Here is a 13,965-nt window from a genome sequence, read left to right on the forward strand (position 1 = left end):
AAGGAGACACTCCTCCGGCTGTCGGTGGTTTATCACACCTTCTGCAGTGCCATCAGGGACTTGGTATATTCAAAATGCTGCAGGAGGGGCCCGGGAGATGGCTCAGTAGAGTAAGCACTTCCCTGGCAAGTGCTAGGGCCTGAGTTCAATCCCTGGTTCTGCAAAAAGAAAAGAAAAAAAGAAGAAAGAAAGAAAGAAAGAAAGAAAGAAAGAAAGAAAGAAAGAAAGAAAGAAAATGCTGAAGGAAGAAAAACCTGTCAACCAGGATACTGTATCTACTATCATTTAACAATGAGGGCTGAATGAAGACTTTCTGGGATAAACAAAAACTGAAGTTCATGACCGTTAATATGCTTTACAGAAACGCTAACGAGAGCCCTTCAAGATGAAATAAAAAGAGGTAAACAGTAACGTGAGTGTATACGAGAGTATGCAGCTCACTGGTGAAGGCAAACATACAGACAGAGGAGAAGGTGACACTGGGACAATGCTGGTCACGTGACATGATTCTGGAATAGAAGCTAAAAGACAAAAGTAAAGCAGGTTTTAGTATGCAAAGGTATAACTTTCAAAATCAATAACGTAAAGTTGTGTGTGTGGAGTACAAATAGAGGCTGTTGGTGTGGCATTACAGCTAAGTTGTGATCAGCTAAAAGTAGGTTATTATAAAATGCTTTATGTTAGCCCGTGGTAACTACACATAAAATCACTGCAGAAGATTCACAAAGGAATCAATACTCATCACCACCCCAAAAAATAAGAATCAATGAAACACAAAGGAAGACAGCAAGAGAGGAAAAAAATTGTAATATAGATAGAAAACAATTAACAAAATAAAAACTATTTCTTTCCTAGTAAAAAATTCTTTAAATGTAAATAGATTAAGTTTTCCCATCAAGTGACAGAGTGACAGGGCTGGAAAGTTAGCTTGGTGGTCTAAGTATCTGCCTGGCAAGCACAAGGACCCAGGGTTGATTGCCTGTACCACATGCCACGCCAGCCCCACACATGGGTACGCTGTGCTAGCCACCAAAAGTTGGCATGGTGGCGCATGCCAACAATCCCAGCACTGGGGAGGCTATAACAGGAGGAGCACTACACGTTCCAGCTGTGTAGGGAGACCCTGTGCCAAATAAATAAATAAATAAATAAATAAATAAATAAAATTTATTTGTTTAAAAAAAGGATGGAGTGGCAGAATGGATTTTAAAAAAGATGCCACTGTGTGCTATCCAAGTGACTAGTTTTAAATGGAGCTACCATATGGGCTGCAACTGAAAGGACAGAAAAAGGTATTCCACACAAGTGATGGTGACCAGAGAGCAGGGTGGCCGCGCTCATATCAGACAATGTAGATTTTTAAGTAAAAATATTCCCCCAAAGGAAAGAAGGACATGACATAACGGTAGAAGGATCCATCCCTCAGGAAGATAAAATTAATGTACATGAATGCCAAGAGCTGAGCACCCATATGAAACAAACATTCGTAAGACTAAAGCGAGAAATAGAAAGCAGCACAATCGCTCAGGGGATGTGAGTGTCCTTGTCGCTAAAGGATAGACTATCAGACAGGAGGTGAATGAGAAAACAGGGAACTTGAGCCAGACTACAGATCGAATGCTCCAAGAGCCATCTTCAGAGCAAGAGGAGGCAGACTGAAGCCGTGCCACACGCCGACAAGTTGAACAAACTGAAGATTGAAATCGTACCACACAGCAACAAACTAGAGCTAAGACTAATGGTGGAATCAAAATTAGTACTTCCACATAGTTGGAATTTAAGTGACACTCTTCCATATCCAGTAGCTCCAAGAAGCTAAAAGGAAAATGACAAAATATCTTAAGACAAATGAAAGCATTATGTATCAAAATTCTTTAGATGTCTGCAAAGGCCTTAATAAGAGGGAAGTTTTAGTGATTAATATCTAATAAAAAGAAAGGGGATCTCAAATAATTGAACTTTATACCCCCGAAGAGGAACTAAGCACAAATTTAGCAAAAGGCAGGTAATAATTAAGATTAGAGAAGGTATTAGTGTTGCATTACTAGGCCTGAAGTCCCACGGCAGCTGACTTATAAGGAGAAAAGTCTGTGTAGCTCAGGCTGGAGGCTGGATGCCGACGAGGCATGGTGATGACTGCCCCTTGGCTCTGTCACTCCATGACATGGGGGCCACATGAGGGTCAAACCAGTAACCCTTCTCAATCTGGGGGCAGAGAGAGGAGGGTGGGGCCAAAGCCAGGCCTTACAGCAGTCTGGTTGTGAGAGCGGCCAAGGAGGCCTCTGAGAGTAGCTTCTGAGGGCGTGCTGTCGGTGCCCTGGGGACTTCTCTGTGCGTCACCCCCCAGAGGCTCTACCCCATCTCCTGCGAAGGCACCCTGAGCACCAAGCCTTTAGCCAAATGGGTCCCCAAGGGTTGCTTAGATGGTAGGCATGTCACAGCAGGGAAGAGTAAATGGAATAGAGTAAAAATGTAACGGAAAAAAAAAAGAAGTTGTTGTTGAAGACATCATGAAAATTGGTAACCCTTTGGCTAAGATAACCAAGCAAAAGGAGAAGACAAATGAGACTGAAAATGCAAGGAAATGCTAGTGTATAATGGAGCTACACGATTAAAAGGATTACGAGACCGCCATGCACAGCTACATGCCAACAAATTGGATAACCTAGAAGAAATGGATAAATTCCTACAAAGATACAGCTAACAAGATCAAATGATGAGGAAACAGAAAATCTGAATATTCCTAAACTTCTAACAGGATTGAATCAGTAATAAAACATATGCCAATAATGGTACATTCATTGGTGAACCGCATCGACTAATTAGAGAACTATGACCAGTCCTTCACAAGCACTTCAAAACAACTTGGGAAAGCAATGGTTACTCTCATTTGAAGAGGCCAGTATAATTTCTGATTCCAAACCAAAGAAAGACACTACACAAAAGGAACAATAATGAAAGTCCTGGCTTTTGTCAAATGCTTTTTCTGAATCTATTGAGCAGAGAGTATGGTACAGAAAAAGCACTTGACAAAATCCAGTACTTTCATTATAGAAAGAATAAAAAAATCTAGAAGTAGAAAAAAGTTGACTGAATGTAATAAAGGTGTAGATCAGACTCTCACAACTGACAACATACTCCATGGTAAAAATTGAAATCTTCTACTCAAATATCAGGGTCAAGATAATAATGCCCATTCTCACCACTTCTTGTCAACATAGTACTACAAGAATTATCCAAAGCAACTAGGCAAGGAAAAAAAATCCAAATCAGCCAGAAATTTGGTTTGCAGATGGCTGTGCACTCAAAGCTATCTCTGTATAACATCTCTTTCCCAAGGTAGGGGTAGCCAGCTCTCAGCTTCTGAGAAATAGTAAGTAGCCAGATTTACCCAGTGAATGCACTGGATCTAGATGATTCACATCACATGAAACATTTCTCTGACAATGACATGACCTTACATGTAGAAAATCTGAAAGACTGAACAAAAAAAATTGTTAGCATTGACAAATCAATAAAATTGCAGGAAATACAAAACTGATGTACAATAACACATCAGGTTCTATATACCAATGACAAACTATCCCAAGAGAGGGAGAGAGAAAGAAATTAGGAAAATCATTTCATATTTCTAAACATATTACAAAGTACATTAATCAAAACAGTATGGTATTGGCAGGAAGATAGACAATAGAACAGTGTGTATAGCCCAGAAATGATCTTCAAAAAGTGTCATGACTGTACAAAGAGTAAAGGGTAATGTCAACAAATGGATGCAGAAGTATGAAATTGGACCCTTATTTTCTGTAACGAACAACTCCAGCGCACTCCTAGGAGAAAACCTAGGGGGAAAGCTTTAGAAGGTTGGTTTTGGCAGTGATGTCTTAGATCAGATCCCCAAAGGTGTAAGCCACGAAAGCAAAGATAGGAAAGTGGGACTTTAAGGTGCATCAGCTAACGATGAGAAAGAAAATGCCGTGTGCACACGCACTGGGCCGCCACTGAGACCCAGGAAGAAGGGGCTCTCGGCACGAGCTGTTGCCCTCAAGGACCCTGAGAGCACTGAGTGAAGCCGAGAGAGCCGTCCCAGAAGGACAAACACTGCGGGCTGCATCTGTGAGGTGCCCACCGCAGTCTCACTTGGAGACAGGCAGTGGGCTGGTGGGTGCTGGGGCCCGACTGGTGGGTGCTGGGGCCTGGGGGAGGGGTGCTCCATGGGGCAGCTAGAGCTGCGCTAGGCAGTTCCAGGGACGCGCCCCACAGCTTCGTGCTTCAGCTGGCAATACGGTACTGGACTCTCGGAGGCCTGGTTGGCTTTTCATCACAGTTTTTTGAAAAGCCCGTGTGGGTGGAGATACAGGCCAGGTGGCCGGTACAGGTAATGAGGTAGCCAGGAAAAGCACAGGGTGTGGTGGGCTGTGCCCAGGTGCATTGTGCCTTGGCGGCCATGCCCAGGACAGGCCTGTGGGCCAGAGCTGATTCTTCCAAAGAAGCCACACATAATTAAAATATTACATGAACTCTCCCCATTTTCAATTCAAAACACTTAGCGCCCTCTATGGGGACCTCTATCTAACTCCTAACTATAACATCTCGGTGTTTGGCCAGAGAGCGGCCAGTTTACAATCTCTGTACTAGGAAGATTAATTTGATATTTGTGTATGGGTTGACTGGGTGGGGAGACCAGACACGGAGGAAGTACGTAGGGGCTTCTAGGTCAACAGCAGAGAAAGTTTGAATCAGAATAGAGGCAGCAGACAGCTTGCGTGGGGAGCATGCAATCTGGGAGACCGAGGCAGGGGGATGGCAAATTTGAACACAGCCTGGATTCAACTTAGCAACTTAGTGAGACCCTGTCTAGGTCAATCAATCAATCAATCAATCAGCCAATCAATCAATGTTCAAAGGGCCATAACCTAGTGTGAAGGCTCTGGATTCAGCCCCAGTGAATGTCCCACCTCTGTGCCCACACACACGGAGTGGAAGCAGGAAAACAGAGGAGACGTAAAGGAACTAAAGTGGAGTCTGGCAGCATTGGTCAGCAGAATCGGGCTGTAGAGGGGATGAGATGGAAGAGACAAGAACTCCGGCGAGGTTTGCAGGCATTATAGCTAAAGTTGCTCTGCCCTTTTCTTCTCTGTCTAAGAGCACGTGTTTGCTAAGACTAGGGAGAAATTTTATATCACTGCAATACCATTATCTAATTCTGAGTTCATATTAAAATTCTGTCATTTATTGCAGTAAGTCTATATTTTTAGACCAAGACCCAGTACCTAGACAGAACTGGAAGATTCCTTGTAGAAACAGCAGAATTACATCCCAAGGAGCTTCCCAGCTACATGATTCCCATCTCTGCACGGTCCCTGGTTCCTCTCTGAACAAGAGCACAGGCTGCCAGGCTTCCAAGGCGGCGAGCTGGGATGGATAACAGGACATGCCTCTGCCTGTGCGCAGGGTAGGGGTGCATAACACCAGGGGGGAGGTTCACGGTGGGAGGTCTGGCCTGGGACAGTGAGTTCCTGGGCGTGCAGATAGTAAGTTCTGTGCAATAAATATTTATGAATGAGTGCCCGTATCTGAAGGCAGCAGGAAAGAGACAAGAGTTCCTATGAGAGGAGTCCAACCATGTGTCTTGGAGGACAGGAGAGGCTTCTCCAGAGGGGGAGCTTCCCGTAGACAAGGGGAAGCTTGGGAGGACTGCCTCTGCCTGATGGAAGACTACTAGAATTGGGGCCAGGGAGATAGCCCAGTAAATAAGTGCCTGCCTGGCAAGCACAAGGTCCTGAGTTCAATCCCCAGTACCAGAAAAAAAAAAAAAAGAATACTGTAATCCTGAATCTCAGACTGTATAGGGGAGACAGTTAAATACTTACAGAAATGGAGACATGATGCAAGATATTAAACAATGACAATGCAAGTTTGCATTGACCGACAGGTATTCATCATAATCCCGACTTCTAAGGATAGTTGCTGTAAGAGGATAGGAAGGTAGAGAATGAGAAAATTATTTACTAAAGAATACAGTGTTGAAAAGAAACTTTTCTTTAGTCATCAGAATATCTTCTTTCTGGACATGTCTGGTTTCCCCCTCTGATTGTTTCCTCCTTTCCGAAGAATTGCTGTTGTCTAACTTCAGTGTATTTATACTTCCATTTCAAGGTGAGGACCAAGGATCATGTGTTTGACAGTGTCGGCCACCTCATCAAATACCACATGGATAACAGTTTGCCAATCATCTCTTCTGGAAGCGAGGTAACCCTTAAACAACCAGTGAGAAAAGATAATAATCCTGGACTTTTGCACTCCAAGAAGTGACGGCGTTGGAGCCCCTTCCCAGTGCTATTTCGAGGAGCTCTGTTTTATCTGAGGGCATAAAGATAACTCCGGCTTCGTTCCTAGATTCCGCAGAGCACGAATTGTGAAGTGCAACTTTCAAAGACTCTAATAACTAGATCTTTTATAAAGCAAAGAACTAACAAAATGTCTTCAGAAAATGCAAATCAGAAAAAAAAAAGGAGGAGGGTTGATCCATTTGAAAAGAAACTACATATGCACGGATGTCACTTTCTAAAGTCACACTGTATTAATAACAAGCTAAAAAGCACAATTAAAATTTCACATGCTAAAGACAACCTGAACTGCTGGGGCAGTTGTACGTGCCTTTCACCTTGATAACTTGGGGCATTTTCCTAGGGGGGAGGTTAGCTCCAAGTGTCTTCACGTTCTATAACTACAGAACCATTTGCCAAAAATGGAGTTCTTCCTTACTAAGAAATCAAGCAGTTTACTTATTATACTTTCTGTTTAGTAGCATTTTTGACTGCAATGTTAAAAATAAACATGCCGCTGAATTCAGACTGTCTCTGTGCCGGTGGAGGTGAAGCCACTGAAAGGATAGGCTGCTTCATGGCTCTGTCCACTTTTTGGTTAAAGGGCTGGAGCCCATGCTCTTTGGCCTGATGTCTCCGTCTCTGCTATGTGGGCTGCTTGTACAGTCAGTGACATCTGGAAGCGACCAGCTCTGCCAGCCATTTCTGTGTTCATCCTTTTCTCCCAGGCCCTTGCCACAAGGCCCCTGAGAACCTAGGTTTATAGAAAAATTCCAGACAAAATCAGTGTTCTTACTCAGTATCCAAACTGGAACTGTCCTAATTGGAAGCACAAAATATAGTGGAAAGTGTGGGGAATGTCTCTTTGGATTGGCTGCCTCCAAATCACAGTCTCAATGTCTCCATGTGACCTAGGACCTTTCCTAGCCATGATCAGACAAACTGCTGCAGAAGAGAGGGAACACACTGGATGGGAGGGTGCTGGCGGGGTCTGCTGCAGGTGGGCCAGTGTGCAGACGATAAGCACAGCAGGCACTGTGTGGGGAGAAGCGCTGTGCCGGGGCACATCTCTGCGACCTTCAGCCAGCCACCAGGCCTCTCTGGGTTCCGGTTTTCTGGTCTATAAAATGAGAGAGCTGGAGCGGGTGAGCCCTGAGCTCCACTTCACTCTGGAGATAGCCCGTGCCCGCCTACAATACGCAAGCTTTTCATTTGACGTCAGGACCGCTAAGCTGTCTGTACATGAGCGTTTTTCTTTAGTCTGTGTTTATACCGTAAGGATAAATGGCATAAAGGACATCAAAGCCTTTCAGAAACTATGGAATAATACAGGTGTCCTGGCCACTGCATGTGGAGATAAGGCTATGACTGCAGGGCAAGTTTTGTTTTGTTTGCACCTTTGTTTCGTCCTGATAAATGCCTAAACTCATTTCATTTGGTTACGCAGTGCAGCTAATGTTTGTGATTATCGATTTGTTTTGGAATAGAAGTCATCTAGGCACTGACACACCGAGCTCTACTATTTTGTGGAAAGGCTTCAGATTTTATCTCTGGCTGCTGTTCATATTAGCTAGTTTTGCCTCCTTTCATACAACTAGGAAATAGTGCCTTTCTTACCTGTTTTCTAATAACTTAGTTCTTGGTCACTTTAGCTCATGAAGGGACTCAGCTAGGGTAGAGGTAATAGAAATGTGCGACATTAACCTTCTGCAGCAGAGACAGGGTGGGCGGTGGGCTGGGCTGGGCCGGGCTGGGCAGGAGGATCACTGGTGGATCGGCGGGGAGTCCTGGGTGCAGACGTGGCCGGCTGTGGCCGTGGTGCGTGGTGGTGCATGGTGTGGGCAGTGCGCTGAGGCGGAGAGGACTCCTGCAGTCAGGTAGCTTAGGTAGTAGCGCTGCACCCAGACACCGCTGGCTCGTGAGAACAGTGCAGAGCAACGAAGGAATGTCCTTAGGCTATTTTAACCTCACCTTCTCATCTTCATCTGTTTTCAGGTAGAAATCCATTTGCCTATAAATACCGGTACATCACTTTTTAAAAGAAAAAATAAACACTGATCACTTTGTGACAACTGACAATGTAGGTGTGGTGTTTGGGATTTGGAAATTTTATCATCAGTAGGATATCAAAGTCCTGGCAGGAAACACACGACCCCCTAAATCGGGTAATTTGAGGAGATGTCAATGAAGGAGCAACTGCAGGTGTGGGCAGAGTACAGGGAGACCACAGGACAAGGCAGTGCCGGGTGCCTGACCTTCCCCGGGAGCACGCACAGGAACTGGAGAGCTGGGGCTGCCTCACGGAGCTGTGGCCTGGCGCTGGGATGTGGCCAGCCCTGATGACACGGCAGAGGTGGCTCTCTCCGATCTGCTGGACCCACTGCTGGCTCAGGGAACTTGAAGACCAAGCGAGGGAGTCCCTGGATGGTCACCTCCTGGGGCTGGAGGCAGATAGAAAGTGGAAGGGAAAATAGCCCATCCAGTACAGGACAAGGCTGTCGCTGTCTCTTTTCTTGGTTTCCTTCGTACTGGAAAGTCTAGTCCATACGGGAAGACAGCAGAGAGAAATAAACAAGTGTTCCTATGTGCACATGACATGATTGTCTGTACAAAATACCAAGGAGTCTACCAAAAAAAAAAAAAAAAAACAAAAAAAAAAAAAGCTCACCAAAAAGAAACACAATCACACAATAGTGCTCCTAGAATTAAGCAAGTTTATCGAAGCTCATCGGACACAAGGTAAACATTCATTTGTATCTTTATATACTAACAATGAACACGAGACTCCAAAGACAACAAAAACATCAAAACTTCAAAAGCACATTAATTACTTAATTGATTAATTATTTAAGTAACTACAGTTGTTCACAAAAGGAAATATATATATATACATAAATCTAGCAATATGTACAGTATGTATGCAGAAAGCTATAGAATGCTGAATAGCGATACAGATTTAAATAAATGTAGAGACACTGAATGTTTTTGAAGACTAACATAATAGGTAAACATGGCTGTTCTCTCCAACAATATACTTAATGTGCGTCCCATCACAGTGCCAGCAAGGCTTTTTGTCGCAAGCAAAGGAACTAGAAACAATTGTGTGAAAGAGCAAAGTGGGAACAATCAGTCTACCTGATAGCAAGACTTCACAGCTGCAGCCATCAGGACTGGAGCTTCGCTCGAGGAAGAGCACACAGGTCAGGGGAGCAGAACAGAGGTGACAGAACCGCCCAATTATGTCCAGCCAATTTTTACGAGGACTCAAACAGCAATGGGTGAAGCACACAGCCTTTCAATAAATAATGCTGGAGCAACCAAACATTTGTAAGCAAAATAACAAGCTGCACGCCTGATACAAACATGAAGGTACCTAGATTATGGACTTAAGTGTGAGGCGTAAACTTACAGGGCTTTTAGAAATAACATGGCAGAAAATATTCAACACCGTATATAGACATACTAATGGTTTTCTTGCGTCCTCTGAACTTTGATAAAGTTGATTATCAATTTTATTGGTTCACTTTTTTTTTTTTTAGTGTTTCTTTGGTTTTGGTTTTGGTTTTGCTTTGGTAGAACTTTTTTGGTTGATTCCTTGGTATTTTGTACAGAGACAATCATGTCTAGGAAGGAGTTCAGAGATAGCATGATTAAGGGGAAAGTGATACACTGTCCTCAATCAGAAGTGGGAGTTTTTGCTCTGTGAAACTTCCCAAAGGATGAGAGGTAAGCTACAAGCTGGGAGAAAGTGCAGCGCTGCAGGACCACACGCAGGCACTGAAGACCAGGGTGAGACGAGTCAATAGCAAATCCGATTAGAACACGGGCGAAAACGAGCAGGCATTCCATTGAGGAAGATAAACAGGTGGCAAACAGGTACATAAAACCACATGCAGCATTATTATGCAGTTGGAAAATGCACATTAAAGCCAGAGCAAGGTGTCACTACACACTACCAGGAAGGATAAGACAAGAAGTAAAAACCTTACCAAGTTCTGGCTAGACGGGGAGACCGTAGACTGCATATTTAAGATGGGAATGTGGGGTAGTGCAGCTGTTCTAGAAAACAAGTTGGCAGTTTATTTTTAAATAAAACATGCCAGGGCTGGCCAGATAGCTCAGTGGACTAAAGCGCCTCCTTTGGCAGATCACAACAGCTGGCGTTCGATCCCAGGCGTGTCATGTGGGCCCTGCCCCTGGGGCGTGCTGAGCCGGCAATTGGCTGGGTGTGGTGGTGCACCCTGTAATCCCAGGGCTTGGGAGGCTGAAAACAGGAGAATCTTTGTAGTGAGACCCTATACACCCAGCAGTCCCTGGCCTAAGTTCGTTTAAAAACAAAAACTATGCCACTAACAGCAAACCCAGCAGGTGTACTCCTGGGAACTGATCACAGAAAAATGAAACCTTGTACAGGAATGTTCATGGCAGCTTTGCGTATCGCAATCCCAAGCCTGCAACCAGAGGTCCTTTCACAGATACAGAGTGAAAGACGCCGTGGTACGCCCACATTACAGAATACCTCCGAGGAGTGCAAGGAACTGCTTGAGACGCGCTTGAATCAATCTCTTGGAATTGTTCAGAGTGGAAAAGCGCCAGCCCTGAAGTTTACACGTGGCATAACTATTTGTATAGCCTTTTTAGAAAAAATTTATTTATATTTGTGTGTGTGTGTGTGTGTGTGTGTGTGTGTGTGTGGTCAGCTCAGCCCACCAGGGGGCGGGGCTGGCTGGCATGTGGTGCTGGGGGATTGAACCGCGGTCCCTGTGCTTTGCCAAGCTTGTTCTAAGTAGGTGCTTCAGACCACTGAGCCATCTCACCAGCCCATAAGGGTTCCACAAGGCTGACAGCTTTGTGGAAGCAGCCACTTAAACAACTGAGCTAAGGCCAGGCCCCTGTATAGCCTTCTTGAAATAATGAAAGTATAGAAGTGGAGAACAGATGAAGGGGTTCTAGGGTCTGATTGTGCTGCTCCCACAGTTCTAGGCGGACACCCAATACCCTGTGATACTGTGAGCAGGTAGGGGCGTGGGCGGGCATGAGCCTAATCTCTTACAGAGGAGGCCCCGCCCAGGGAGCAGGGAGGTGGGTCTCTGCAGATGGAAAGAGGACCGAGCATGTGGGGAGATGTAGGGCAGGCCAAGGGGACATGAAAAGGATGTCCAGCTCCTGTCACTGGGTGTAGTCACTGTACTGTGAGCATTTCTTTCTGAGGGCAGATCCGGGTTTGCTCTGGGTCACTGGAACCCAGCGGTACCTGTGTGCTGGGACCCCTTGCCCTTCCCTACCACCATGGCCAATGCAAAAGCCCAGTTATTTATTTATTACTAGGAATTGAACCCAGGACCTTGCGTTGGCCAGGCAGGTGCTTTGCTGTTAAGCTATATCCCCACCCCAAAAGCTCAGTTCATTTCTCTCCATTTTGAGGATATTTTGGAGTTCCCTAGGGGATCATGCTGGACCCCCTATTCTCCTGGAATATGCTGGCTTGGCCCCCTCCCTTTCCCAGCCTCTCTTCCTCCTCACTCTCTTACTGGTTTTTCTAGGAGCCCTCTTATTATGAATTGTATCACTGTACTAAGTTAGTATTATTTTCATGCACATTGTGTAGTTATAAAGCCAAACACAGTTAGTAATTAAGAAGGAAGAATAAGAATAACAGCAGTTAAAAGCCATGAGGTCCCTGGGAACGGCACTATGAGCATCGCCATCCCAAAGCAGGAACGCAGCCTACCTTAGGTGTGGATTAGTGACCTCTTTGTGCTCTTGGACACATAAGTGATGAATTCCCGATATGCCTGTTCATAAGTGCACCTGTTTTAATTTACAGATTCTAAAGTTTAACCAGGTGTAGTGGTGCACCCCGTAATCTCAGCAGTTGGGAGGCTAAGGCAGGAAGATCCCTGAGAGTCAAGCCCAGTGTAGGCTACAGAGCTGAGTTTAAGGCCAGCTTGTACTACACTGTCTCAAAAAACAAAACAAAACAAAACAAAACAAAAAACTAAATCTTGGTAACCCTTATTATCTTGGTTGGTGGATGCCTAGTGGTACACAAAAGTAACACCCCACAAATTTGCATGGCCTTTTCCCATAACTGAAGAAATGGCTTGGGAAATGGTTTGTGTCCTCTAATGGCCCATCGGAAGATCCTTGGGTTCGCTGTTGCACCATGGGCCCTATTTGGAGTCGGTACAGATTCTGTCATCTGTCATTGCAAATGCATCCTAGCAGTGACTCCTTGACCTGGGAGGAGTGAAGCCTTGTGGTATGAACTTCCTGGACTGCGGCAACAAAGTGTCACAAAGTCCTTTGCAGCCACACAGTGGAAGCCAGAAGCCTGAGGGCAAGGAGTTGACAGGGCTGCCCTCTGCCCAGTGCTGGGGTAGTGACCTCTACCTTTTCCAGCAGCCCCAGCCACAGTGTTCCTTGTCTCGTGGCTACTCAGCTCTGATCACTGTCTGCACATCCATAGGCTATCCCCCTGGGCCTGTGTCCTCTTCTAAGGACATCAGTCATGAGTTCAGTGCCACTCCACTCAGTATGGCCTTATGTTAACCACTTATATCTGCAGAGACCCTTTTTCCGAACCAGGTGACATTCTTAGACTCCACGTAGACATAAATTTGGGGGAACAGTATTGAACTTCTACGTGACCTAAGTCAGCTCACTTCAAAAGCTGTTTTAAGGTTCAGATATAACTGAATCCAAGCAAAAGCTGAAGTGTGGGGCTTCTCAAAACCCAGGAACCAGACTCCTGGCTTGCAGCGGCAGAAGCTCCCGACCTTCATCCAGACCCTGCCAATACGCCACGTGGCTGTAGTGGCTGCACAGTTTCCACGAAACACACAGTGATGGCCCACTTCTTTTCCACGTGGCTCCACCTTCCTCGGTCCCGTGGAGCTGTGCTTTGGTTCCCTGGGAGGGGGGCATAGTGGTTTGGGTTGGGTCTTAGCACACCCTGAGCTAAGCAAGTATAGCCCAGGTGAGGAGCTGAACATTGCTGGTATCACCATGGCTGCGAGCAGGGCGGTTCTAGGAGAAGGGGCTGCAGCGGCCAGGTGTGTCGCTGGTCACCGGGAACTGCAGTCACCGGCACTGTCCTGTCCAGCCCTTACTGTCCCATTTAAAGGATGTGATGACTGAGGAATGTGAAGATTCAATGTTTGTTTAGGGCAAAAGAAAAAGAAAAGGAAAGAGAAGTGCCCTGCAAGGAAGGGCGCTGCGAAGTGAGTGTGGCCCAGGCAAAGAGAAGCGCTGCGCCCTGCAGGGTGAGAGGTGGAATGGTAGAGAGGTTCGCAGCACTGCAGCTGCGCGGCCACTGTCTTTTCTGTCTGCTCTGACGTCAGATCGAGGCCATCTCATCACAAGCTGCCTGCTATCGTGCCAGGAGGTTGGTATCAGGTTGGCATCAGGTCCCCGCGACTGGCTGGCCTTGCTCAGGTGTCCAGCCAGGTTACCATGCCCTAATCTCCTCTCTCAGCCCCATGTGTCAATCTTCAGTAATCCTCCAGAACGTGGGTGGCACAACGTAAGCGCTCAAACCCCCACTGCTGAATCAGTGGTCTACGAATAATGATTTCATCTTCCTCAGCTCTTCCCAGCCGCTGCGGTTTCCGTGCTTAGTGTCCTGCTTCCTGTT

General features: G+C 45.8%; 1 protein-coding gene across 1 annotated transcript in view; it reads left to right on the forward strand.

Moving 5' to 3' along the window:
* Positions 1-8,046, forward strand: part of Shc4 (SHC adaptor protein 4) — a 113,335-nt gene extending 105,289 nt beyond the window's left edge. Inside the window, exon 12 of the mRNA XM_023724043.1 lies at positions 6,160-8,046. Within this exon, the coding sequence (XP_023579811.1) occupies positions 6,160-6,315 (156 nt within the window). The 3' untranslated portion in view covers positions 6,316-8,046. The remainder of the gene's footprint in view (positions 1-6,159) is intronic.
* Positions 8,047-13,965: the final 5,919 nt, after the last annotated feature.

This window comes from Octodon degus, unplaced genomic scaffold (genome assembly GCF_000260255.1).
Source record: "Octodon degus isolate 3935 unplaced genomic scaffold, OctDeg1.0 scaffold00105, whole genome shotgun sequence".
NCBI classification, from domain to species: domain Eukaryota; kingdom Metazoa; phylum Chordata; class Mammalia; order Rodentia; family Octodontidae; genus Octodon; species Octodon degus.